Here is a 27,477-nt window from a genome sequence, read left to right on the forward strand (position 1 = left end):
TGAGTTCCACATGTCAATGATGCGCAATTGGTTGTGCATTGAATTTCGCAGTGAGTCAGCCACATGAATATCCTACTTCTTGCTTTACTGTCTCTTGCCACACCGATCCTTGTCGGCGCCCTCCCTACGAGTCTTGTCTCCGAGTCGCGCAGTGTGTCTCAAGCACTCTTCAACTCTCTCGAAGAGCTTGCCCGCATCGTCGACATCGCCTATTGCGTAGGTCTGACCGGCATTCACAAGCCGTTCCAATGCCTCAGTCGTTGTGATGACTTCAGGGGTTTCGAGCTGGTCTCTACCTGGCATACTGGCCTTCTCTTGGCTGATTCCTGCGGCTACATCGCGCTCTCCCACCCTCCTCACCCGAAACGTATCATCGTTGCATTTCGGGGCACATACTCTATTGCAAACACTATAGCCGATCTGTCGACGATACCGGCAGAATTTGTGCCGTTTCCAGCTGACGGGGGGGCAGGAGATGGGATTTGTGCTTCAGCAATTCAGGATAAGAGATCATTTACAGTCCAGGAAAGAGGGAGCGATGAGCCTCCGCTGGAGGATAAATGCGAAAATTGCACGGTCCATCTGGGTTTCATGACATCCTGGAAGAATACCCGGTGCATCATTATTCCACATATCGAGAAAGCATTGGACGAATACCCCGACTATCAGCTCACCTTGGTTGGACATTCTCTTGGTGGTGCGGTCGCCGCCCTGGCCTCACTAGAGTTCCAAGCAAGGGGTTGGGAGCCTGTGGTCACCACCTTCGGTGAACCACGTATTGGCAATCAAGCCCTGAGTTCGTACATTGACAAACACTTCAGCTTGTCAAATCAGGACTCGGCAAGGCATAGGTATCGTCGAGTCACACACGCAAATGATCCAGTGCCGCTCTTACCGCTCGAAGAATGGGGTTACACAGCGCATGCAGGAGAGGTCTTCATATCCAAGTCCGACCTGCCGCCTACTGTGGCAGATTTGCAGCACTGCGACAGCGACGCAGATCCTCGGTGTATCGCTGGGCCGAATGACTCGGTCATCCATGCCAATACCAGCTTACAAGAACGATACGCATGGCACATCCCAACCCGCTACAGGCTCTGGGAGCTGTTTTTTGCTCACCGGGACTATTTCTGGCGATTAGGGTTATGTGTTCCGCAGTATGGAAAATGGTGGCCGCCGATGCAGTCTCCAATGACGACCGATGAGTTGTGATGGCTTTGAGGATGGTACTAGTTTAAAGCAATGCATCTCGGCGAGGTGTCATTGCGGTTCTACTGTTGGTACTGAGTATGTGGAATACATTGGAAGGAGGCGAAAAGAGGCCGAAAGAGGCAAAAGAGGCAAAAAAAGCAAAAGCAAAAGCTCGGCGGAGTTTGGGGTGCCAAGACGGAAGATTCTCTAGCAACTTCAAGTTGGTGATGCGTAAGCATGTTTTATGCCTGCAATGTTCACAGTGTATATCTAGGAATATGATGATCTTATGAATTTGCCTCCCTTATGGGAAATTCACACTACGTTGAACATAGAGATAACGGGGTCTTTTGTACCGCAATGTTATAATCTTCCTGGTAGTTAAATTCTAGTACTTCAACACTTGCAAAGAAGTCATTGATATCCTACCCATCGCCACTCCCTTCCACGCACCACACAATGACACATTGAAACATGACCACCATCTCTATCGAATAGAATTTGCCCCCCAAAATTAAAAAACCAAAAACCAAAAAGAATACCTCAAAACCACAGAACCCCCGGAAACCAAAAGCCCTTCAAGGACCTAGTTACTAACTCAGCTCACCACCTCCTAACCACGATATCAGCATCAAACCAAACCAAACCCAACCCCACCATGTCCTCTTCTTCCTCCGCCTCCCCGCCACCTATACCACAGAAGAGCGCGAGCTCTCGCTGATCTCGAAACTGTCGCTGCGCCTCGCCCTCGCCCAGACGCCGGCCCAGCTCCAACCGCTCCTGACGGCCTACCTGGCGCCGTTGCTGCTGAAGCTGGCCTCTGGGCACGCGAGCGTGCGCCAGAAGACGCGCGAGGCGTGTCTGGGCGTCGCGAGGGTGCTGCGCGGCGAGCCCGGCACCAGCGTGCAGCTGCCGGTGCAGCTGCCGCTGCCGAGGCTGTTGGGGCAGTTTAGGGAGTTCGCGTCGTCGTCGTCAGCGGGAGGAGGAGGGGAGGGCCAGGATCTGAGGGACGAGGTGAGGAGGTTTGGCTTGGTGTTTATTGGCGTCGGGTTGGCGAGGTGGCGGGCGCAGGGTGGTGGAGGGGAGGAGGGGGTGAGGGAGGAGAGGGAGTTGGTGGGGAGGCTGCTCGCTCTGCCTATGCCTCTGCCTCTGCCTCTTTCTCGGTCCTTGTCCTCGTCTACCTCCGATCGCGCTGGCGAGACTATGACGACTACGGGCAGCGGAGAGGCCTACGACGGCGACGTACAGGTCAGGATACGAGAAGAGCTCATGACGCTCGATACCCGCCTCTACATCCAAGGCTTCTATTTCCTCCTCAGACTCCTACCGATATGGGCTGCTTCCTTCCCCGAACGCGGCTCAAAAGAAGACCTCGAACTGAAAACCACCCTCAATCTATCCCCGCGCGAAACCAGTTTTCTAGCCAAATGGCTGTCGAAATTCCTCCTCGCGGACGCCCAGGCCTTTGCCGCCCCCAAGAAACCCACTAATCAAGACTCGAACACCGATGCGGAGACCGAGATCCTCCCCGCCCTACCCGGCCTCACCGCCGCAGAACGCTCCATCTTCGCGGCCTGGGCGGCCACAAAGCGAGAATCGACCAAGTCCGCCGCAGAGTTTGAAGCCTTGATCACCCAGACAAAGATCGCCGTCGCAAAGTTTCTGTTCACGGCCGTCTTTACCGACGAAGAACGCTTCTTACCTGCCGTGATCATGGGCGCGGATGATACGAATCTGGGACTGTTTCGGGTTGCGGACACGATGTTCAAGCAGTGTGATTTCGATCTAAAGTCGGAGAGGGCGGTGGAGGAGCTTTTTGAGTCGTATTTTGGGATGGGTGGCGGGGCTGTTAACACGGATGGTGGTGTGTATGGGGAGAAGATGGAAATTGTTGCTGATGCTGACGAGCAGCAACGGCAAGTGGAAGTCAAGGAGACTCAGTGGTCGCTCCCAGCAAAACCGAAACTGCGGATCCGGATTCTGGGGTTATTAGCTAAGAGCAAGCGGGCCACGATGAATACCAGGGCGATTGTGAAGATGATTGATCAGCAGTTTGTCGACAAGGTCACTGATTTCGGTCTGGAAGCGACGAAGCTAAGGACTGCACTGTTCAATTTCTTGAATTGGGCTTCGAGGGTTGCTTCTGAGGCGGACGTTCTGGCTATTGCTCCACAGGCGCTCGAGGGATTCAGAGACTATATCATGCATCAGGGATGGCCCAATCCGGATGAGGTTACCGGAAAGCCGTTGTCACGACCTGAACTGGAAATGAGAGGCAAAGCATATGAGAGTATTGGGATCTGGGCTGCGAGGATGGATGTTGCTCCAGACTTGGATCCTCCTGGCATTGGACAAGAAGTCGCCAAGATGCAGCTCGTGAGGTTTTTGTTCACCAGTTTACGATGCGACGCATCTAGTCCGGACATCCAAGTCTCGATCGAATCTGCGCTGGGCCGTGTGCTCAACAGACTAGCGGCATCAATGGACGAGAGCATGACAAGCGAGCTGCGGACTCTATTGACCAACCAAATCAATACCGAGGTAGGAGACGTCAATAGCGAGGATGGATACAAAACAGTGAGGAGCACCAAATTTGCCGCTGTCCGGTTTGCCAATCGTTGTCTTCCATTCTCGGATTGCCAAGCGCGGTGGATGGATCTGCTGGCGATAGGTGCCGGCTCAGTTGGCCAAAGACAGGAGCTAGTTGAAGAGGGCACGAAAGGCCTTGACCCGTACTGGTGGTCTACGTTGAATGGCCTGCAAACAACGGCAAACGAATTGATTTTCCCAAGATTCGAGGAACTTGTGGAATACTTCTTTGGCGGTGCGAATGGCGAGAACATGCTCCGAGAGCCACGACAAGAGTATCGATTCGCGCTCCCACATGCTGTCGCGTTCTGCCGCAACGTCCTTCTTCGAGAGACTCTCCTGTCGGCAGGTCTGCCGGTTTCGGCTGAGTCGGACTGGGAGAAGAAGCTGGACGCACTTGTGGCAACGGATGACAATGTCAGATCGACAGTTCGGAATCATCTGAGAAAGGTCGTTTTGTCTCCTTTGACGACTCTGCTCGATGCTGCTCTAACTGGCATGTCACTAGATCTAGGGCGATGTCCCGAATTTGCTACTGAAATGGGTTCCTTGGTCCCCGATCATGTTATTAGAGGTATGCTCGACCGCGTGACGATTATCAAGCCAACAAGTGTTTCGAACAATCTTGCCATACAGCTTCCAGCTGCAAGACTTCTTGGGATATTCATGTCGCATGCTGATTATACAAAGCTGGACCGTGACCAGTTCATTCGAGGCGCTCTGACCAAGATTCATGGTTGGAGAGATGCTGTTGGTCAGGATGTTAATCGTATCAGGGGCCATCTGCTGTGTGTGACTTTTATTCTTAGCAGACAAGCTATGCGCCGCACGCTGCCAGCCGAAGAAGATAATATTTCAGAATTTGTGAAGCTTGTCCTTGAGCTGATAGTGGAAGCAAGAGATGTTGCTCTCCGAAATGCAGCTCACATATCTCTTGGCCAGTTGATGTTGTGTTTCGGCAGGACTACTCTCACCAAGCTAGATCTACAGCCAGAGAGCGTCATGGAACAGCTTTTGAAAGATTCTAAGAAGGAACAAGAAAGTGCTGTGGTTGCGCTGGGTCGATTCGTTCGAGGGATCAGTGGTGACCAGAAATTGAGCGGGACGACTCAGCAGGCACTGAAAAATCTGTACACGCTCCACGAAATCAAACGCCCCGAATTACAATTCGCGGTTGGAGAAGCCTTATCCGTCGCTGCAGCAGGTTGGCATTCAAAAGCGACAATTGCAGAATTCGACCTCGATGTTGCACGACCAGCACAAAGCGTGGACGAAGTTATGCTCGAGCAGATGCTGGATAAAATCATTGATGACTGCAAAAATACCAAGCCCTCACTGAAGAAAGCATCTGCCATCTGGCTGCTATGTCTGATTCAATACGTGGGCGATGAAAAATGTGTGAAGTCTCGCCTCCGCCAATGTCAAGCTGCCTTCGCAAGTTTGCTTTCTTCTAAAGACGAGATCGTTCAAGAAACAGGCTCTCGAGGGCTTGGCCTAGTGTACGAGATGGGAGAGAAGAATCTAAAGGACGATCTGGTTCGTGACCTGGTTGCTTCGTTTACAGGAAGCAATGCAAAGTTAGGAGGAACCGTGACCTCGGAAACTGAACTTTTCGACGCGGGCGCCCTACCAACAGGAGACGGATCAGTAACCACCTATAAGGACATTGTGAGCCTTGCTGGCGAAATGGGCGATCCCAGCCTAGTATACCGATTCATGAACTTGGCATCCAACAACGCAATCTGGACGAGCCGATCTGCCTTTGGCCGCTTCGGGTTGGGAAACGTCCTTGCAGATTCTGCATACTTGGCTGAGAACAAAAGCTTTTACCCCAAGCTTTATCGTTATCGTTTCGATCCGAATCCGAATGTGCAGAAGTCCATGAACGATATTTGGAATGCGCTGGTCAAGGATTCCAATGCGGTGATTGAGCAGAATTTTGGTCTGATTATAGAGGACCTCCTGAAGAGCGTTGTCACAGGAAAAGAGTGGAGAGTGAGACAAGCAAGTTGCGCAGCTATTGCAGATATCATTCAAGGGAGAGACGTTGACAAATATGAACAGTATCTCAGCGAGATATGGACAAAGGCTTTCATGGTGTTGGATGATATCAAGGAAACAGTGCGAGTCGCAGCAATGAATTTGTGCAGGACCCTGACCAACCTTCTGATACGCAATCTCGAGGTTGGCGAGGGAGCAACGAAGCGAGCGCAGAAAATGCTGGACAATGCAATGCCATTCTTACTGCAGCAACTTGAGTCTGGAGCCGCAAAAGAAGTTCAAGAATATGCAATCAAAACTCTTCTGAAGGTGATTAAGAAGAGCCCTCCAAAGGCATTGCAACCATACGCACCTATTATACTGGAGAGTCTGATAAAATCGTTGACTTCTCTCGAGCCAGAGGCTATCAACTATGTTCACATGAACGTGGAAAAGTATGGCCTTACCACAGAGAAACTGGACAGCTTGCGGGTATCAGGAGTGAGCTCGTCGCCTGCCATCCAGGCTATTGAGCGGTGCCTCGAGAGCCTCGACGAGCAGGGCATGCCAGAAGCCATGAGAAGACTCGAGGCTTCCTTCAAGACTGTGATCGGTTTGCCATCCAAAGTCGGCCTCAGCAGCGTCTTGGTCACCTTAACAGTACAACATAATATGAAGTTTCGTCCATATGCAGATCGATTTGCACAGCAACTACGCAAACATCTCTTCGATCGCAACGAGACAATTACCAACTCGTACTGCCTGGCCTTAGCGTACGTGTTGAGGATTGCGACAGATAAGGAAGTGGAAGAGACATCTCGCTTCGCCAAGAATCTGTACTTTGCCTCCGATGAGACCGGACATCGTCATGTCGCAGGAGAGATCGTGCATGCAGTATCCAAAGTCTCGAACGACAGGTTCATGACATTTGCTTCAGCATTCCTCCCATTTGCATTTATTGGTCGCCACGACATCGACGTGCAGGCTAGAGAGCCATTCCGGAAGGCTTGGGAAGAAAATGTCGGAGGCCCTAGAGCAGTCTCCTTGTATCTCATGGATATTATTGATCTTGCCCAACACATCGACTCGCCCAAATGGGGCATCAAGCACACTATATCATCTGCAATAGCTAATTTGATTGTCGCTCTCGATTCTGCAGTTGATGGAAATTATACCTCGCAGCAGGCAGCGGCTATATGGCCTCTCCTGGAGAAGGCCCTGGGCGGAAAGACGTGGGATGGCAAAGAAGCTGTAGTGGACGCATTTCCGATATTTTTCAAGAAAGCTCAGACCCTATGGGAAAGCAAGGGTGACCAGGTTGAGAAAGTTGCTTTACGCGAGGCAAAACGCACCAACCCTGCATATCGATCACACGGCATCACTGCACTAGGAGAGATTGCACATATTCGCGGGAGCCTAGAATTGGCCGAAAAAGTGCTAACAGCAATGGAAGACATTGTGAGAGAATCGTTAGAATCTTCAAAAGACAGAATGGAGATAGATGCGGGTGAAGCTTCGCTAGACTCCGAAGCGAAGAGCGATGCAAGGTATGTTCGTGCTAGAGTCTCATTGTGATGGTTTTGATTGCATATACTAACTAGTGGCAAACCTCACAGTCTTGATAAGATATTGTCCGCCGTGATAGCATGTTGCTTCAAAGCAGTACCAGTCCCGAAGGGTGAGGGAGCCCAGAGTGACACTTGGAGAATGTTGATCACCATTCTGGAACAATCACTGCCAATAGGCTCCAGATTGAGCTACATGGCAACATATGAGGGAATAAAAACATTTTTCGCCAAGTTCACGGAGTCATCTCTACGTCAAGAGAATAATATGGTGGTAAGTCGAGCAATGACCATCTCTGCGGATGCCAGAGGGGTGAAGATTATCAAAGACTTAGCGACGCTTTTGCTCCCGGTTTCTCCCCCTGACGGCCAGCGGCGCCTTCCGCCATATCTGCCGGAAAATAGTAATACCGAGGCTGTCCGAATGGCACGTGCTCAAGCGCTCCTGGCTTATGCATCCTGCCCCTTCCCGGATGTGCAGGAGAACGAGAAAGCCTCGATGGCGGTGACGGCGTGGCTTGACAACGAGCGGTCTGGCCCAGTTCGTAATGTGCTACACGAGGCACATGCATCTCTGACAAAGCAAAGGGAGAACAGGCCTTCACCTGGCGGCAGTTGATGCTGACTCCCCAGACCCTGCATCAGTGCATTCCTATCACAATGGTTACAAATACTGGGGCTTGGCGCTATAGTTGTCTCTGTTATGTGCCAGGGGGACGCCGTCTTCATAGGGCTGCAGATTCATGGCGTCTCGTTTGTTGGGCATTCAGCGTGGCAATCAACGCGTCAAGGTCTGCCTGCAGGCATGATATACTACGTAGAGCGGTGCTGGTATCGGAGGGCAGACCTCCCTTCAACTGCCGGAAACAAGCGCACTGGTGCAATTGAAAGGATGTCAAGTGAACATGGTCACTGATTGGCTGTTCAATGCTCTACTCCTGGCTGATTGGTCAGCTTGTTGCAGATGTCAGAACAACGCCGGCCAGCCTACCAACTTACTACTACGTACCATGGTAAGAACGGTCAAGGATGACGCAATTTGCTAAACTACAATAGTAAGCTGTCACATCTGCCGCGTCTAACTAGTTATTTGTCTTTACTGCATGAAGGATTGCAACCCGATCAGGAGCGAGACCAGTGGCGGTACTAGGTCTGCCCGCTCCGAAAACTGGGGGTGGTCAGATCGAGATGCTACCACGGCAGTACCAGGCTGTCCATCCATCAAGCACGGAAGGTGGCAAGTACTACGCAGTAGAGCAGGCGTGTCTGTGGGATTCCATGGCTAATAAGTACTACGTAGTACTACGTAGTACTACGTACATCTGATGGTCAGTTGATGCCTGCCAGACGCCATCTTTCGACAGTACGAGAAAGTCTCGCCCAAACTCTCGGAATGTTACCCCAATATCGATCTTGTCCCTTCACGCCTTCGGGCCGAAATTTTCCAGTCCTGGCAGCGTCCAGACCGGGCGATTGAAGCAACAACGGAAAATCTAGAATCACCGACAACTGTTTGCTGAGACTCGTGCGCACCTTTCATTGGCGACTTGTATAATGGTCGCTCAGATCGTGGGCGCCTGTCCTGCACAAGTGCCACAAATCGAACCCCGGCAGACACACGCTACTGCTTCCTAATTTGCGCCTTCTGTCCCATAGCCATGGACCAGGGAAGACGACCTGAGACCGCTCCGACATAGCTCCGGATATGGCACCAAACTCTGATGCGCCCTTTTTGCTTCTTTTGGCAGCGAGCTTCACCCTTCGCTGCCCGAAAGACATTCTTCAGACACACCCTGGCAGTATGAAGTGACCAATTTTGCAGCCTACAGATCACAGTACCCTAGCTTTCAGATGGTGTGGTAGGCAGCCAGTACAACTCACCTATCACGATCTTAACCTAGTATCACCGATGGACGCCTCCACTAGTCCGTATGTCTCGAGATCATAATGGCGTCCAACCTTCGCCCCATGTCCTTGGACCCAGCTCAATGGAACGCACGTTTACTCTCTCAGCTAGTGTAGACCTATTTCCACATGGTCATCTCATTTACGAGCATGTTAGCGTTTGACTCTGAAGATTTGGAAGACTGGTTATCTCAGATGTTGTTTCCCAACCACGATATTTTTGGACGTGAGGATCATCGATCTTTTTTTCCTTCATTTGCCGGTACTGTGGCTCAGTCGCAGCTCTATTTCATAACCCGGCTGCACGCGGAAACTCAGCTCCTGCAATCTACTTGCCCAGATACCCCAATGCGACTACTACCCTGTGCTTGAGTCTCCTGCACGTCGTATCTCCGTCCTATCCTCCCCATGACGATCACCACTCTGGTGATGCAGGGGGTTCAAAAAGGAGAGCCGTCAAAGAAGCCCACAGTACGCCTGCCAGCGATTGCTCCCAAAGATGATCCCTCTGCTCCAGCTAGCTCCAGTCGAAGCCTGATACTGGGAACCACCAATGTCACTGTCCCCCCACGAGCGCGGCTACCCCCACGATCAAGGACCGGGTGCTGGTGCGTACTTTTTTATCTCAAACCTTCACAGAGTCTAACTGACCTGTTTGTAGGACGTGCAGGGTATGTTGTCTTCTTCGACTCTCGTCATCCGCGTTGATTGTTGCTGACCTCGACAGACAAGAAAAGGTTTTTGCCAGTGTATATTCTTTCCCAGTGAGACCGACCTGACGAGACACAGTGAAATGTGATGAGGGTCGCCCGATCTGTGGCGTAAGGTCTGTCTCCAGCACATTCTGAGTACATGCTAAACTCGATAACAGCAATGCACGCGCCTTGGCCACACGTGTGATTACAGCCCGCGGCTCTCTTTTCGTGACGATACGCCCCGAGTTGTCGAACGGATGCAAGATGTATCTACCTTGGGCAGCTCTGTATGGGATCGTACGAACCACCGTTCCTCTTGATGTGATGGCGGAAAGGCTGAAAGTCCCCCAGCTACCTCGCCGACCGCCACCGAAGCTCCTAGCAGCGTATCTGGACCGGACGATTTGCCTGCATTTGCGACGCTGAGAACGGACGAGGAGCGAGAGAAAAAGGCTGAGTGTACGAGTCCTGGAACGTACAACGTCATCGTCAACCCGGAAAGTTTTCAACATCTGCCAGAATACGGTGATGACGCCGAGGTGAAGATTCTTCGCTTGTCGCCGCTAAGGCGAGGCTCTTTAGCTGCTTCGATGGCAAGCAGCCAGGGGAGGGAGCCTGGTGTTGATAATTCACATCAAGTGGATGGTGTTTATCAGGACAGTGAGGATCCCAATGTGGTCATCTTACCACGTTTTGAAGATGCGACCAGGAGGGCTACGTTGCAATGGAAGGATTTCCACTCGCCAACTCCTCCTCGACTTACCACGCATTCGTCAGGAGCCAGCATTCCGATTCTTGACAGTCTCGCGGACACGGAACCAACACAATCATTGATGCAGCGTGCCGCTGAAGGTGGACAAGACGCCCATCTTTTACAACATTTCAGAAATCACATCTGGCAGCAACTAGCCCAGGTCGAGCATGAAAGTATGGCTCAGGCATCCATTCGAGGGTCGGGAATTGAAGTGCTGGAGCATGCGGCACGCCTCTTTCCACCTGTAAGAATCAATCACCTCGATCAGGTCCCACCATGGATCCATCCTTTCTGGTGACTTGTGATCGACTGAAGGTCAAAGCACTGACGATTTACTGATTAGCTTTTTCACGCAATGATGGCTGTTGCAGCCTTGGGTCTGGCCCATCAGGAAGGCAGTGAACGATTGGATGCTTTGCAGCATTACCAAAAGGCTCTGCCAGCTCTACAGAGCAACCTTCGCAGTGCCGATGACCTCTCCTCTGACGGTGCATTTCTTACCCATTTCCTGTTGCTCGTTTACGAAGTGAGTACATTCACCCTGGAGCCTCTTCCTCTATATGCCCAGCCTGACAGAAGAAGCTGTGGACCAACTATGTCTCAGTGATTCGATATGGAACATTTATTTTCGTCTGCAAATTGCATAGGTTGCTGATTGCTCTCGATAGATCGCAGCCGCCGAGATTGGTGGATCGAATTTATGGTCATCCCATCTTGCCCAGCTCCTCCGAATATCGTTGCTCAGGCGGGAGGTTTTTGGTGGCGAACAGTTTCCATTCATTACCTGGTGGATTTGCAACATTGACCTGTACGCTTTGTTCAGCGGTGCTGGCACGGGAGAATTTGTGGGCACAATGCTGAAGAACGACATGATGCCACCGCCCAGCTTTCACCTCTATCCGTTGAGTCCTGATGGATCGAGCATCATCTATGCCGGGGAGACAGAGTCCCTACCCACCATTTTACAATTAAACTATGAGGTCACAGTGCTTGCGGTTCGACTTGGTCTTCTCGCTCAGGAGCTTCGGAGAGACGCGACTGCTCTGGCATTTGATAGTCAAGAGATGGGATCACATCACCGGCATGTGAGCACCAAACTCCGACAACAGAGGGTCTATGAGCTACAAGAGGCCCTTCGCCAGCTCTGGCTTTCGCCCAGCACTCTGATGCTTGGACAACAGCCCGAAATGCTTCCACCCCGGTCGCGGCAGTCTTTCGAACATGCAAGCGCCCTTTACCGGGCATGTCTGATATATTCTCACACCAGCATGTGGCCGTCGCAACGACTTGACAGTGGACCTGAGTGCGATCACGAGATTGCGGAAAGTGTTTCGGAAATATTACGGATTGGCAACCGCGTGGTCAGCAGCGAGCAATACCACCGTCGATTCATCATCTTTCCGTTGTTCATGGCCGGATTCGCATCGATCGATGGCAACGAGAAGATGCTGGCGCTTGAGCTGATTTCGAGCATGGAGAAGAGAAGCATCGGCAGCAACACCACCGCAACGCGGCATGCTCTCCAGATCGTTTACGAGCAACAGACACAGCGATTCATGCTCACGGGGCAATCGTCCGATGTGAACTGGAGTGATATCATGCTTGAGCAAGGTCTTCAGGTCGTCAACTTTGGGCTATGAAGCTTGCACTGCTGTATATAGAGTCTCTTGAACAATGTGCTCATGGTCCTTCCATGCCGATTGGGCTTCTTTTGGGCACGCTGCACTATCTGTCTCGCCGTACTTTGCATCTATGATACCCATTGCACGCTCTAATTTTGGTTGGAAGCAAGCGGAGGGTGGTAAGCCATCTATTCTGTGTATTTTATCTGCTCTTCTGAAGGCGCAGCTTTACAAGTATTCAATCGAACAAACTTGGGAGCTCCCTGGTCCTGAACTTGAAGTGTCAGCAATTCCATCAGTGTCAGCTCGGCTTTCCCATTCCATCATGTACATGTTCTGATTTGTACAGCATATCTGGGTTGATGGCCACCAGCTGGACCTGACATGCAGCACAATATACGCCTGATGACTGCCTGTTGCTGGCGTAGCATTGGCGAGGATGGTGTTAGGAGACTGGCAAAAATGTAATTCTGCACAGCAGGTGTACATCAAACATGGACATGGACATTGAGCCGTGAATACCATTGTCCAGGCGCAGGTATCCCTTGTCAGTGGCCATCTCAGTGGCCATCTCACTCAAATGCACCAGGCAGCGAGCACAGCGAATAGTGAATAGCGAATAGCGAATCATCGTGGCCGCCAGCCTCTCGGCGCCGTCAGGCATGGCGGCTAGAAGAGCATCTACGTACTACTAGTTAGTCAGTGCGTGTGCCCCCCTCCGTCCCCCCCATCCTCATCCCCGGACATGCCCCCTCTTGGACTCCCAGCACTAAGCGCCGCAGCATCAACTTATCCTGCACCTCTTCCGCTTATGCTCCCCCGTTTGCCGCCGATCCGCACCCTGTCTTCGTATGTTGCTATCCTCTCCTCTCTCCCGGATGCAAAGACCCGACGATTGTGCGTTCCATCCACTAACTTGACCCATTCTCCAATGCTGCTGGGCGCCTGTGTATGAAGCGCTGCATTGTCTTGTTCCGCCAAAAGCAGACACTTTGGCTTGGATATTGGCTTGGATACTACTCTCAGGGAACGCCTGCGGCAGCATTTGTGTGCGCAGATTAGCCTGCAAGCTGGTCGCGGCGCTGCCCTCGCCATCGATCCGCCGTCATGAGGTTTTTGACGAGACAGACAGATCGCAACTCACCGACGGTCGAACCACTGAGAATACATAAAAGAGAATCCACCAATTCGCCCACTCCATCCAGCAACAGCCAGCACACCGCTGGCACGTCTGGCTCTGGTCATTATCCGATCCCTTCCCTTCCCTATCCAGATGATCGCCAACGTCTTGCCCAGTCAAGACCGACCAATGCTTCTCAAGCCCCGTATCCATACCCTGATCTCCGAAGAGGCGCAACTCCTGAGCAGAAAAGAGTAGGGTCTCCGGAGCAGGGTCGGATAGGCTCGCCGTCGTACGCATCACCGACACAGGCTGGTTCGCCATCCGACTACCCCACCTCGTTGCGACCGCATGATGGGCGTGATGGAAGGTCTGGCGCCACTCTTGCAGAGCGACGCGGAAATGCGCCAAAGCCACTTCCTGAGTCTCCCGGGCCTGAGATACCCGACAAAGAAGGATTGTTCCAGAAAGCGCCGAGGAGACATTCTGCAGCCTCACCATCTGGCATCCCTGAACTGCCAGGTGCTGGGCCCAGACCAAGTGGGCCAGAAACAAACCCATTCCCCGACTATCATCAGCAGTATTGGCCACCACCTGGAGCACTGTCTGCCGAGACAGGTGGAGCAGCGGGCAGGCTGAATGTTCGAGATGCGGCATCGGTACAACGAATCAGTTCGACTGCGTCGACTTCGACTACTAAAGCTACACGAGGATCACCGCCGCCTCCTGAGACCCCTATCGTACCACCCAACCCCCGACCAGGGACAGATATCGAAGCAAGATATGCCGCTGCAGGCATTGCGGGTCCTTCTACCCTTACCAATCTACAAGCTCAGAATGCAGCTGCCATGCAGAGGACTGCCAATTACGCTGGTGTGCAACCAAATCCGCAATCCTCTGCTTCTCCTCCGCGACGTCCATGGACGCCGACCGAGCAACCGGGTAGTCAACCCCACGGCCCGCCAACCGTCTATCAAGGGCCAGGAGAAGCTCAACAACAGCCACCACTCCCAGACCCCACTCGAGGGCGACTAGTTGAAGGTCGGCATAGCCCACACCAGCCGGGAAGAATTCCTCCAAATCCCCTTGAGAATGATTTCCAGCGTTTGCACGTGAGCGAAGAACCACCTCCGGCATATTCACAAACGCCTGGTTCGCAAGCCGGCTATTCTCATGATAAGGAAAGACCAGCGGGAACAGCGGGGGCAGCGGGGGCAGTGGGAGCAGTGGGGGCAGCAGGGGCAGCAGGGGCAGCAGGAGGAGCAGGAGGAGCAATAGGAGGTTTAGCGGCTGCTATGGGAGTCAATCCGGTAGGGACTCCGTCAAGTGTATCGCAAGCTTCAAGCCAGGGCCATCCCGCTTATGCCAATGACACAGTTCACCAGCAAGCAATTCCACATCGACAGCCATCAGTCAATGGGGTCGTGCATCATCCTCAGCAAGCACCGGCTCCGGCCGTGCTAGCGGCGCCTGCTCCGAATCTCGCGGCTTCTCCTCCTCCTCTGCCAGAAGGCTGGATTGCTCATCTCGACCCTAATTCGGGGCAATACTATTACATTCACCTGCCCACCCAATCAACTCAATGGGAATTTCCCAAAGGTCCCACGCCGCTCAACCTCAACGAGACGCCGCTCTCTCCGGTGGCTTCTGCCTACAACCATCCGTTGGCGTCTCCTGGTCTCTCATTCGCGAACAAGCCGCTCGCCTCTCCTGGCCTCCCAATGACTCCAGGCTACGAGCACGTCAATCCGATGAGCCTGGGGGGTAGCATATCTGGCCAAGCCGGCTATACTGGACCTCCACCCAGTAGTGGAGTAGATCTCTACAAAGTGGTGCCAACCAACGGAGTCTATTTTGGGCCGTATTTGCGTTATGCCAATATGGATTTGGAACTCGAACTCTGGCTTGGCTCAATATTGCTGGTGACTGACGGACCACAACCTCCTACTATCCATATCCATCAAAGTCTTGATCTGTCGCCGAATCCCCGACAATTGCAGGCGACTCAGATTTCACAGCACCAGAGATGGATGTTCTACAAGTACGAGATAGATCTGAAGATGGAGGATGCACCAGCCAAATGGACCTACGCAATCACCTCCCATCTAGGCTGCACGCGGTATGAATTTCTTGTCGCTGGACGATACGAGACCAACTGGCGTTTTGTTGCCCACTCTGGGAATGACTTCGGCCTTAACGTGAGCACGAATGAACGAGCACGGCTTGGTGGTGTTGGCTATATGTGGAGGGACATCATGCAGAAACACGCCGAAACCGGTGGATTCCACTGCCAGTTGGGACTGGGCAGCCAGATATACGCAGATCGGTTGTGGAAAGAGATTCCCAGCCTCAAACAATGGCTCGCCACGAGTGGAAAGGAGAATAGGAAGAATGCCGTATGGACAGCGGCACATGAAGAGGATGTTTCTCATGCTTATTTCCACTACTACACCAGCCACTTTGATCAACCGCATCTGAGGGAGGCATTCGCCCAGATCCCGCACATACTCACCCTGGATGACCATGATATGTAAGAGGACCACGGATAGCTTGCGTGTCCCTGCTGATGTAGAACAGATTCGACGGCTTCGGCTCATACCCAGAGTACATGCAGTTCAGCAACATGTTCAAAAACATCGGCCGCATAGGTATCGAAATGTACCTGCTCTTTCAACACCACACCACTCTCGAGATCCTCCGCAATGTCTCCCACGACAATGACCTCTTCACCATTACGGGCACGGGATGGCATTTTGTCAAATTCCTGGGCCCCGCGCTGGTGGTGGTGGGACCTGACACAAGGAGTGAGAGAAACCCGCACCAAGTCATGGCCGGCCCAACATACCAAGGTCTATTTCCCAAGATCGCTATGTTACCGCCATCCGTGCAGCATTGTATCATGATGATCGCTGTGCCGATTGTGTATCCACGGATGGAGGCGGCGGAGAGTCTGACGACTACCATCCAAACCGGGAAGAAGGCCGTTACGGGAACATACAACCTGTTAGGTAAGGTTACGAGCTCGGTCGCCGGAGTGGTGGGTGCAAAGGGCGCCGTCGGATCAGGATTCGACTCGGTCAAGCGTGCGGTAGGCAAGTCGGGTCTTATGGGTGGTATTCTCAGTCCCTTCGGCGACATTGATGTCCTAGATGAGCTGAAAGACCAATGGACCCATGAATCCAAGGTACAAACAAACAAACCACCTTCCTCTCCTCTCCCACCCAATCCCTTTCTTTCATGCCCCTTAGCTCTAACAACACCCTCGTCAGGACCTCGAGCGTACCTATCTTATCCGCACCCTGCAAGGAATCTCCCACCAACGCTCCATCCGCATCACCTTCCTCTCCGGCTCCGTGTCGACCTGCGGCGCCGGCCTCCTCCACGACCCCTCGCACCCCTCATCGCACAAAACCATGTTCCAGCTGATCACCAGCCCCGTGGTCAACGCACCCCCCTCTTCGTACATCCTCAAACTGCTCCACAACAACAAACCGCTCTACATCCCGCAGAACGGCCACCGCTCCGAACACCACTCGTCGCACCACCACCACTCCTCCTCGGCCGGCGGCAAGGGCGCCGCCGCCGCCACCACCGACACCAAGGAAGACATGATGGAGATCTTCGGCCAGGACGTCGACGGCCGGCCGCGCGAGATGCGCCGCCTGATGAACCGCAGGAACTACGTCGCCGTGGTGGCGTATGACCCGGAGGTCGTGCAGGGCCAGTTCGGCCGCACCGATATGAGCGGCGCCAAGGCTGGCGGCAGGTTGAGTCTCGCCGTCGATTTCATGGTCCAGGCCGATGCGGCGGCCGGTGCGGGCGTCGGTGCGTATGCGGGCGTCGGCGGTGTCGTCAAGTTCGGGCCGGTCGTCGTGCCGAGTTTGGAGTTTGGTCGCTGAGTGTGAGAAGGCTGGGTGAGAGAGAGGGGGTCTTTACATGGTTGGTTGGTGGGAGGATAGGGTACTAATAGCACTGCGTAGGTAGGCTTATATATATTGTTGGCACGGTGTTGTCAGTGCTAGTTGCACTGGCAGCTAGTGGTTGATACCTATTGTCACGTTTGATTTTGAGGAGCTTTCTCTTGTTTCCTGTCCATATAGGACAGGTTAGAGTTGGCAATCCCCCTCGTCGTGCTTCTGAAGCTAGTACTAGTAGTTGGTCTCGATTATTTTTCTTTTACTTACTGGGAGTTGAGTTGCGTAAATATATATATACGCTGGCTCCTACGCCCGCAACTGAACCGATCAACACCCGGGCTAAGCGCAAGAAGAATTGTAGCAGGATTGATCACCGGATCCGTTCGTTGCGCTGCACCACCCCAACCCTGCGAAGAAAGATACAAGCAAAAGCTGCCGAGAATGAAAATGTGAGTACAGTGTCACAATCCTTGGCAAGAAGTCCCACTTGAATGGAGCTGATAGAGGGTGAAGCGGCGAGCGATACTTCCTGGTAGTTGTCTCTAAGAGCATCAGGGCTCTGCAAACCCTTGTAACCCTTGTAACCCTTGTATCCGTGTCGCTTTCAATAATCCTCCCCGTACGGACTCCAATCGCTGAGATCTGAGATGTATGTATGTCCATGTGCCCTGGAACGACATGGCAGAAACCCATTCGCTCACGCTCGTCCGAGAATTCAGACAACACGTCCATGTGTACAGTTATACCTGCGACACCAATAGCACTCACAGCTGACCCAGGCAGAGGTTTTATGCTCCTGAGACACCAGCCAAACAATGGTCGAGAGTCACAATAGTTTCAAGATCACAACGAGACAGTACGCTTTCTGAAGGAACCCGTTCTTGCATGAGGAACAGCCACATTCACTCTGAATTTTCACAAGACTATTCTCGTACGTTTGCAAGGCCTCGTCTGCAGATTTCTTGGGTCCCGGATCCATGTATGTCCTAAGATTCTGCAGGTCTGGGAACGTCTGGGTCATTGAGGCTACCGATGCGTTGCCATAATTGGACGAAAGTAATATGTGGAGCGGACCGCTTCATTATCGAATCCTTCCTTGTCGTGTACAACCACTTCGAATATTCTTGCTGCGCGGCCTAGAGCATAATCGGATGTTCTCTCCATGTTTATTGGATGTTGAAAATATGATTCAAAAGTGTATGAAAGCGCGGATTTCTAGGGTAACCGGCCAAAGACATAAGAGACGTTGACGTTGCGATCTCGCATGTCGAGTATTTCGCTGATGTCTCGTAGATAGTAGATCTTGCTGCGTGCCTCGATCTCTTGCGACTGGTCCCTGGTACTTAACGTAAACCTGAATTTGGTTGTCATCCTTGCAATTGGTATGCAGCTTTTGACCCGTAGTGCTCAAGAGGCCACTCGAAGATCGAAGAGCCATTCAGCAGCTGCAGCCAGCCAGCCAGCGTCCGATCCACCAACCATGGACATTGAAATGTTCTTGCCTGGGGAGACTTGTCCAATACCGATAAGTGCTTGAGCGATAGTATCAGTGCTTGAGCAAATTTGGCGCTGCTGAACTTCCAGGCGCTTATTTGTGTGAACAAGCCGATCAAGAGACGTGAAATGCTTCGCAAATTTTGGAAAACTGGTCGGCGCCAGTACGCCCGCACAGGCTCTAATCAACGACCTTCACTGAGACGCGGATGGTGTAAATGGTACAGCTCATGGTACACTGCACCAAACCCCAGATGATGTTTGCGGCCTGATCCTCGGGATAGCATTCGACGGTGGCAGCGCAGAGTGCAACGAGGACACGTCCATCGTTCATATCAGTAAGTAAGCTTTCTCACAACACTATCTACTGCAAACTGGAGATGGCTTGCTAAGCTGCTCCTGGCCGCTTACACTGATCGGAAAGAGCGTGCCAGGGCCTGGCCAACGAACAGTGTATACTAATCGTACAAGTAGGTCGATCGAAAAGTTCAGCATGGTTTTTGAAAAATCCAGGGTACGGTGTCTATTTGAATCAAATCGACTCAAATAAACCAAATCAAATGCTGTGGCAAGTAATCCAAACCTGTGCTTTCGTCAAATCAAGTCCAGACTTTGAAATTTGACAAATTAGTCAAATGGACGTCTTGGCAGAAAAGTCTCTTATTTTGAAATGTTCAGAGTTAATTTTGATGAAAAGATAAAGGTCTTGGCGGACTCTGTTTGTGAGATGAAAATCCTCTGAGCATCATCTAACAAACCTGACAAATGAGTCAAATCAAATCAAATCAAATCGAGCTCTGGGATTAGATCAGCAAATCTCATGGGGGTCATGATTGGTTTCTCTGATTTGCTAGATACACTGGAAAGATCGAACCCATGAGACCTGGCGCTGCTGGGCAAAGGAACCCGGCATGTTGGATGGCCGTTGTGTGAGACTGTTTGATGGCCTGCCAGGTGATAGATTCGACATGTTTGCACAACTGTGATGGCATCTGTACAGATTCAGGCGGTGGGTATGGAGTGCTTTGGTCTCAAAGTGTATAAGGGGCTTGAACGAGCTCCTCACACCATTTTCACGATTGAGTTGATCGATAAGGCTAGAATGCTACTGTCAGACCGTATGAGCGCCTGTTAGCTACCAGTAGTTTTCCTACGCGTAACCCCTGCATTTTGATTGGTGCAATCTTGCAGCTAATTTCGCTGTACAGTACGGCCACTCGTACATATATCTACGCAGGCTGCCCCTTGATAGATAATCCAGCTTGCTTTCTACGCACCCTCTGCAGAAGGTCACACAGCTACCCTGCCATCAGCACACAACTGCAGCCTCAGCTTGCCCCAACTTTGCTGCACGTTCCCCCTTGATGCATGCTTGTGAAGTGCTAGATATCCAATCATAGCGCTATATACAATCGCCAAAACTGACCTTGCCAGGCGCCCGTTCCGTTCCCAGACCTGAGCATTTGCTGATTTAACCTACATCTCCCTAGGTAATTCAGTTACAGTGGGGTGCAAAACTGGACCAACTGGTATCACTGCTAGTTTTTGTGCACACGTTTTTCAAGCAGAACCCAAGAACCTGAAACCGTATTACTGTTTCCGGCGAAGGCAGGATTCGTTTCTAATCCAGAGTCTCTTATTTGCGTTCGGCAAGGTATTTTGCCCTCTTTCCCCTTTCAAGGTCACCTTCGTGTTGTTTGATTATATTTTGGGTGGTGCTCTACTTGCTTGATTGATTTATTCATTCTCACAGTACACCCTTATGGCACCCCATAAATCTGCTCAAACGAAGGCTGCCTGCAGATGCCTGCGTGCATTAGCAAGCAGTTTACTTGCCAATCCGGTCCCTTTACCGCGTGGCCTCGCCCCAAGCGCACTGCCGCTGACACATCACCTACATTTTTGTGGCAGCACCTTTTTCTCCACTTACATACGGTAAGAGGGTATTACATGCAATTCAATAATTCAATACATCCATCTTCATGCATAATTGGCTCGCATTGAGGCCAGTGTTGCATAGCCGAACACCACCTTGATCATCAATACGAAAGGTTGCGCCGGGTACTTCGTAGAAAGATCTTCTCAGAAAGACCTCTGACCTCTCGTCGATCGAGATCTCGGATGCAGCGTCTGCCTTAGAATTCTTGTGGTGAATGATGGAGCGAGCTTTACGTATGTCGCTGACCAGGAGTCAAACATTTGTCTTGCGAAAGAACCATATGAAGACCTCATTGTTGTACAGATCTCCAACCCAGATCGGAATCGCTGCCCACCGATGTTTCCAGTCCACCGTAGCACGCAATCACAGTGAAATTTCCACCCTGTTTCGTCCTTCCAAGTATTCGACCTCCCTCCTAAATAGCACGTCTATCTATGACAGCCACCTAGGTTCCATCCGGCAGGTGACCTCCTCAGAGCTGTCGACCTCGAGAACAGCAACCTCTCGCTCCAACGCCTGACTCTAGCCTCTAATTCAATCCGCGCGCCCAACTGGACTGTAAACGCTGCCACCATCACCTATTGCATCAAGGGCACGCTCCTCGTTTCAATACTCGACACGAACAATGTCTTCGCCGCCTTCAATGTTGAACCCGGGCAAATGTTTAGTGTCGCCTCTGGCTCCATTTACTACATCGAGAACGTTGGTGCTGACCCAGCAGAACTGATCACCTGTTTCCGGCACCCGCAGCCGCAGGAATTCTCTTTCTGGGCCGCCATGGGTGCAATGACGCCGGCCGTCCTGGGCAACACCTTCTCCGAGTCCGCAAGCGCATTTTCCAAAATCCACTTCGACACCAAACCCCAATACATCATACAACGCGCCAAGGGCAGTGGTTCAGATATCTCCTCTACCGCTGGCCTTCCAGACCCCCATAAACTCGACATTGAGGCTCAAAACCCGCCTATCGATTTGCCTTATGGGAGCGCGAAACTTGCTCGCGCCCAGTTCTGGCCCGCGCTGCGTGAAGTCAATCTGTCCATGTACTCCTTGCGCGTAGCAGCTTCTGGCATGCGCGAAGCGCACTGGCATCCCGAGACGACTGAGATGGGGTACGTCGCCTCGGGCCAGGCAAGAATGTCCATCCTGTCGCCAGATGGCGACGTGGTCACGTACTACTTGCAGCAAGGGGATTGCTACGTCGTGCCTGTTGCATATCCGCACCAGATCGAGGATCTCGGGGAGGGAGGATTCAATTTTCTGGTGTTCTTCGATCAGGCCACCCCAGAGGACATTGGGTATCGTAAGACGGGGAGTGCGTTTTCGAGGGTTATGCCCGCGGTTTTGGGCGTTGAGCCGGGCGCGGAGCCAGCGTTTCCCTCCACGCCCATCGATCCGCTGATTGTGAAAAAGGTAAATCCGACAGATCCCGTGAAATGAGCACGTCTGCGCTGCTGGACCATCCATGCTGGCATTTGAAATTGTGAATTGTGATCCACATGATTTTACCTACCTCGCTTCTTGTATCGAAAGTACGCCCCCTAAAGTCGTACTGTAATTCTGTTGCTTATAGAGGGCGCTGTGAGACAGCTGGAGGTGTGCCCGACGATGCAATTGTGCTTTCGTTGCTAGCAAATGGGAAGTTTGAAGCATTTTTGAAGTAAGCCATTGATTGCTGAGAGTGAGAGGAAGATTTCATGAGCGTCGAATTGCACCTGGATGTTCAGTTGTTCCACAATTTTTTCTGAGTCCACCCTATGACAAAGGTTAACCGTACAATCATTCGTTTCAGTATCGTAGATTGAAGCAATGAGATAGTTTATTGGTAACAACGCTCTGCACAAGCGCAAAATGTTTGAAGAATGTAGAATTGAACTATCAACCTGCCAACCAGCAGCTCTATGGTGCCTGTTCTTCTGCTTCTCATGATGTATCTCCCAGAAGCGAAAGGCAGCCCAAAAGGGAAGCTTCTCACGACAGGTTCCCAAGGAGTGGAAGACAGCCCAGAACAGAAGCGTGATGACGGTGAGAGGTAGACTCCTTGCTGACAGAAATTTGCGACCTACAGACAGATGGAAAGGATTCCAGACGCTATGATGATTTCGAGCTTCGTATTAAAGGAATCGAGAATGACATATAGACATAATTGTTGAGGGTTGAAACATCTGCTGTGTCTCCTTAAATAAAGATCGCAAGACTAAATCATGCACTCAGAACATTAGCAAAGCTAATTCAAGATCAGCTCCACAGCTTTGTCGTTTACCAGAACACCCAAGCGAACAACTATTCAAGGGCATGGTCACAATGACTGAAGACATGAATGGCATCGTCCGCCAAGCGAAGATCGAAACCGTTTCAATTAAGGTCATCACACTCGTGACTTTGTTCTTCTTGTCGTCATTGGAGCTATCCGCCAAGCCTTTCGGGAAAACTTCATGTTCCGAGATCGATCTGTAATATCGTGTCAAACGCAATTTCTACGCGTAACCCCTGCGCTTTGCCTGCTTTTGGATTGGTCAATTTCTACTGCAATCTCGCAGCCAACTTCAATTTGTACAGTACCTATGCCCTTTATTTTAGATTCTTGATTTCGTTTTCAACTTAAACGTAGGTCGGTTTCAGTGGACTCTGTGGCTCATCGGCGTCCTCATCAGGGGGCTACGGCTGAGAAACGTCAGTGTCTGGCTTTGTGTATGTCCGAGGAACGGGCAGTTGATGCTTCGTGGCCGGTTAGAGGGACTGATTTTCGGTCATTTAGGTCTGGAACATCGAGAATATCGATTTGTCAGCTCTTTGAGTATGGGTATGCGGTTTTGGTGAACACTGATCCGTATCTGCCACAGGAAGATATCACACATGAACAGACACCGAGAAAGTCCTTCGTGTCATGTTTTGGAACCTGTCCTCGAGGAGACTAATGTACATCACCATTTCTCGGCTGACCAGTCACAGAAGATGAGGTGCGTCGCCAACGATGCCATGAAGAAGTCCGACGCTTCATAAGGACCCCGATTGCTGGTCGCTAATTCTGTACGTCGTTTCATAAGTTCATCACCTTTGACAATGATCCAACATGTCTCCAAGTCCTTCATGTTAAAAGGGTGATGAACAGCACAGTGGCGTGTTGATTATCAATTTTGGTTAATCGTCATTTCATCTCTCTGATTTCATGTCCGCCAAGCTCAAGTAGTTGGTTGAAATTTGCTGTAAGCTTATTATTCCTTCCCGCTGGAAACAGTATTTTGATTGGATAGAATTTCTCACAATTGCCTTCTCAAGATTGGTTGAAAATAAGCTATGTTTCAGAGTGCTAGTACGGTAGTAGGAGGCATTGGTATTGTCAGCATGGACTAGGTGTAGCTAATTTCTGGTACAAGGGCCGGGCTTCCTCTAGAGCAACAGAAGTCTTGACCCTTCAGTAAGGATGAAAACTGAATTAATTCTCTTTGCATAAGGTGGACATCCGCCAAGACTGCGTCAGATACAACATTCCTGGCTTGGAGCTACTTAGTAACGATAGTTATGCCTCCTACCGTATTATCATGCTCTCCTCTACGGATTCAATTATAGTTTGAAATAGACTTGAGCGTAATCAGAGTATTCTTGGAGCATAATCAGATTATATTTGAGTGGCGTTCAAGTGGCATTTGAGTGTGACGGAATAGTTCGTTATACTGGAGTAGGCCTGATTATATTGAATGCTTGATGACACTAAAGTGCCATTCAAGTGTTAAGTAGTAAGCTGTCGAACTGTATGAGAGCTGATTGGTTGGAATTTCTATGCGAAGCCCCTGCGTTTCGCCTGCGTTTGATTAGTCCATTTCTCCTGCAATTTCGCTCTGCCGTACAGTCGATCTGTACGTATATCTACGCATGCTCCCTCCCTCTAGCTAGATAGAACAACTTGCTTTCTACGTATCTCCTGCAGATTGTCACACACAAGGCTACAGAATTGTGTCAAGCGTACTAGTAGAAGTACTCATTCAGCAACACAAGGTAGTATATTCCTAAAATCAGGCGCTTCTTCTCATCTTAAGATGCTATCTTTGTGAACAAGTTGTCTATAATCTTAAAAGGACACTTCCCAAGTCTATATCGATTGGGCAAGGGAGCAAGGGGGTAAGCAGACCGAAGATGAAAAATGAGATATAACACTGAGCTCGCTAGGAAGCTGCCTGAGCCGTAGAGGTGCATCCTGATCGAGGCTGAGCCGAAGTTGAGCTGGACTCTGATTTGGCCCATATAGAGCGGCATGAGGGCCAACCAGAAGGGGTACTCCAGGTCGGTCAGTTTTGATTGAGTTATCGCACAAATAGATTGTGGCTCCTGATTAGCAGTCAGGTGGCAATGCGAACGCCTTCATCGATCTTTGTTTATTTACTCGGTCAACAAGCTCTGCAAGCCGCGCTCATCTGACCATTGAATTGATTCCTCTGTTACGAAGATTGCAAGATGCTAGCGTCTGGAACGTCGTAGATGGCGAGATTTGGTGTTGGCATGAGGCTGAAGGAAAACCTGGCCACCGTTGTCGACAAGCGCGATAGAGCTCGGTTCGAAGGGGTTTCGAAATGAGCCTATCCGCTGTAGAACTGATTTCGGGACTGATGCTAATTCTCAGAGTGATAGCGAGTCCGCCAAGCCTGGTTCTCATACATACTTCAAATTGCCCATTGCAAGAGTGTCGCAGTTCCTTGGCACGTGCCTCGGAGCTGCAGTGCTGCTGCTCCTCTGTGTACTCAAACAGCCATGGAGAGCCATGTAAGGATCTAACCTCTGTGATACTGAGATTTGTGTGTAACTAGGTTTCTTCTGATTCTTCGATGTTAATTTTATACTAAGAGAATTTTTGGGGATTGTGTATCCTTTTCTACCCATAAGATTTCAACTACTCGATCCTTTAAATTTAGACTTCAAAAACAGAAAAGTAGGCTCAATTGTAAGTAACGGTCCTATAGCTACCACTGAATGATATAGATCTTCTGTCACTTTGCCTGATATACATACACTCAGTATGAATGACTCCAGCTGCTAGCAGCAGCTCCGAAGCATATGCCAAGGAACTACCACACTTTTACAATGGGCAATACCGTCCCTTCAGCCATCACAACTTACAGTCTCAGGTTGCAATGCTGGCTCCTGTAAATATTCTCGCAACGCTTGCACTGCACGAGCCTGCTTGGACGTCGATATCCCCTCCGGTGCTTGGTCCAAGTTTTCCAGCTTCATGGTACGTGCGACCAAATTGTTCGCCAAGGGAGGATATGAAGGTTGTCTGAACATAATAGCTTCAATGTCCGGTGGCTAATCTTCGACTGGAATGCGTGTCTCGCTATCTTCTGTCGATGGGCCACGATTGGTGGTATCTGAGTCAAAATTGACCGAAGAGATTGCATACTCACCGCCAGTCGTCCCTGCCGAGTCCAGAAACCAATACTTGACGACCTGTCTCTGCAACACATCGCTCTGCCACATATCGCGCCTTTCGTAGCTGGAGACAGTCGAGTCCATGGTTATCTCCGCCAAAATGATATTGTGTAACTCTGCCAGGTGCGGGGTTGAGTACATCTGTTTCAACAGCCGTTCGTTCGTACGTGTGAGACGCTCCTTTGCTTTACTGGTGGATCCCATTTCACTTGGGAGTTGCAGCTCGACGCTATCATTTTCAGACCCTTGCTCAATTAACAACCGCCAACCATAAACATCTACATCTCCATACCCGAAAAACTCAATTGCTTGCTCTAGACTCTCCTCCAGGGTTTCATCAAGAGCACGAAAACGCAAAGCTAATTACTGCCTTGCGCGATCTAATGCAAGGTCTGACTATGTTCTGTCGAGGATGATTTGCGGAGTCAGACGCGAGTTCTTCACGAACTCTAGCATTCTTGCTCTTGATTTCAAAATGCATCATAAGAAGATTGATGAAATATATGAATTGAGTGGATGGCAGATACTCTTTGTTTGAAATTTGTGTTGATTTTGGGGTATGTTTTGTAAAATTGAAGCGCAGCATAACCCAACTTTAAATAAAAGTGACCTAGTAGCTTAGACCGAAGCTACGCGCCAAAAATAAAGATAGTTCCGTACACACCACAATTTGCTATTGCTATTCAGAAGGGTGTAGGCAACCCATTTCGCTCGTTTACGGCAGCTACTCTTTTAGGCATTGAATTAATTGCCTTATTGATCTCCTCCAGCGTGATTTTATCCCATTCCTCCTCAATAGCCCTGCGTAATTCTGTCGGATCGAGAATTAGCCCCTATTCTTCAGCCTCTGTTTGATTATCCTCTATATCGACTCAACAGGGTTGAGATCTGGCGATTCTGGAGGATTTGATTCGTATTGGATTCCTAATCATCGTTTTGCTTGTTTGCACTTGTTATCTGCGTTACCACGCGTGCCATGGCTATTATCATTATCCTCCAAAAGTATCCAATCTGACTCCCAATTAGGAGCAACAACACCCTCCAAAATCTCCACATAATCAGCTTATGTAAGCCGTCCTGAGCCCCCTACGCCAGTGTAGAAGTGTAGCTCACTCTTGAAATTATAGCCAATGTACGCAAACACGTGCCAAATCTGATTGCGCCGTTTCAATCGAAATTGAATCTTTTGAGGCAGATTTCGAGCCTTTTGGCCACAACGACGATGAATTCGAGCCCGTCGTTGTAGGCCATAGGCAAAGTGACATTCGTCACTAAAACGGTA

The 27,477-nt window shown here is 50.8% G+C and overlaps 5 protein-coding genes across 5 annotated transcripts; 4 read left to right on the plus strand and 1 right to left on the minus strand.

Annotated features, from left to right (window-relative positions):
- Positions 1-63: 63 nt before the first annotated feature.
- Positions 64-7,944, plus strand: EPUS_04852 (uncharacterized protein; the record flags this gene model as incomplete). Its single annotated transcript, XM_007789409.1, has 3 exons — positions 64-1,157; positions 1,794-7,307; positions 7,377-7,944. The coding sequence occupies 3 exons, from the start codon at positions 64-66 to the stop codon at positions 7,942-7,944; spliced, it is 7,176 nt and encodes a 2,391-aa protein (XP_007787599.1).
- Positions 7,945-9,783: 1,839 nt separating this feature from the next.
- On the plus strand, positions 9,784-12,319 carry EPUS_04853 (uncharacterized protein; the record flags this gene model as incomplete). Its single annotated transcript, XM_007789410.1, has 7 exons — positions 9,784-9,838; positions 9,892-9,901; positions 9,958-9,994; positions 10,102-10,222; positions 10,277-10,923; positions 11,023-11,205; positions 11,348-12,319. 7 exons carry the CDS (start codon positions 9,784-9,786, stop codon positions 12,317-12,319), a joined length of 2,025 nt encoding a protein of 674 aa, XP_007787600.1.
- A 1,089-nt stretch (positions 12,320-13,408) lies between these two features.
- On the plus strand, positions 13,409-17,320 carry EPUS_04854 (uncharacterized protein; the record flags this gene model as incomplete). The annotated part of the gene is made up of 3 exons (XM_007789411.1): positions 13,409-15,951; positions 15,999-16,605; positions 16,691-17,320. 3 exons carry the CDS (start codon positions 13,409-13,411, stop codon positions 17,318-17,320), a joined length of 3,780 nt encoding a protein of 1,259 aa, XP_007787601.1.
- Positions 17,321-21,051: 3,731 nt separating this feature from the next.
- Positions 21,052-22,211, plus strand: EPUS_04855 (uncharacterized protein; the record flags this gene model as incomplete). The annotated part of the gene is made up of 2 exons (XM_007789412.1): positions 21,052-21,170; positions 21,221-22,211. The coding sequence occupies 2 exons, from the start codon at positions 21,052-21,054 to the stop codon at positions 22,209-22,211; spliced, it is 1,110 nt and encodes a 369-aa protein (XP_007787602.1).
- Positions 22,212-26,072: 3,861 nt separating this feature from the next.
- Positions 26,073-26,399, minus strand: EPUS_04856 (uncharacterized protein; the record flags this gene model as incomplete). Its single annotated transcript, XM_007789413.1, has 1 exon — positions 26,073-26,399. The coding sequence occupies one exon, from the start codon at positions 26,397-26,399 to the stop codon at positions 26,073-26,075; it is 327 nt and encodes a 108-aa protein (XP_007787603.1).
- Between the last annotated feature and the right edge of the window lie 1,078 nt (positions 26,400-27,477).

Source organism: Endocarpon pusillum (assembly GCF_000464535.1).
Source record: "Endocarpon pusillum Z07020 unplaced genomic scaffold C741571, whole genome shotgun sequence".
Lineage (NCBI taxonomy): Eukaryota > Fungi > Ascomycota > Eurotiomycetes > Verrucariales > Verrucariaceae > Endocarpon > Endocarpon pusillum.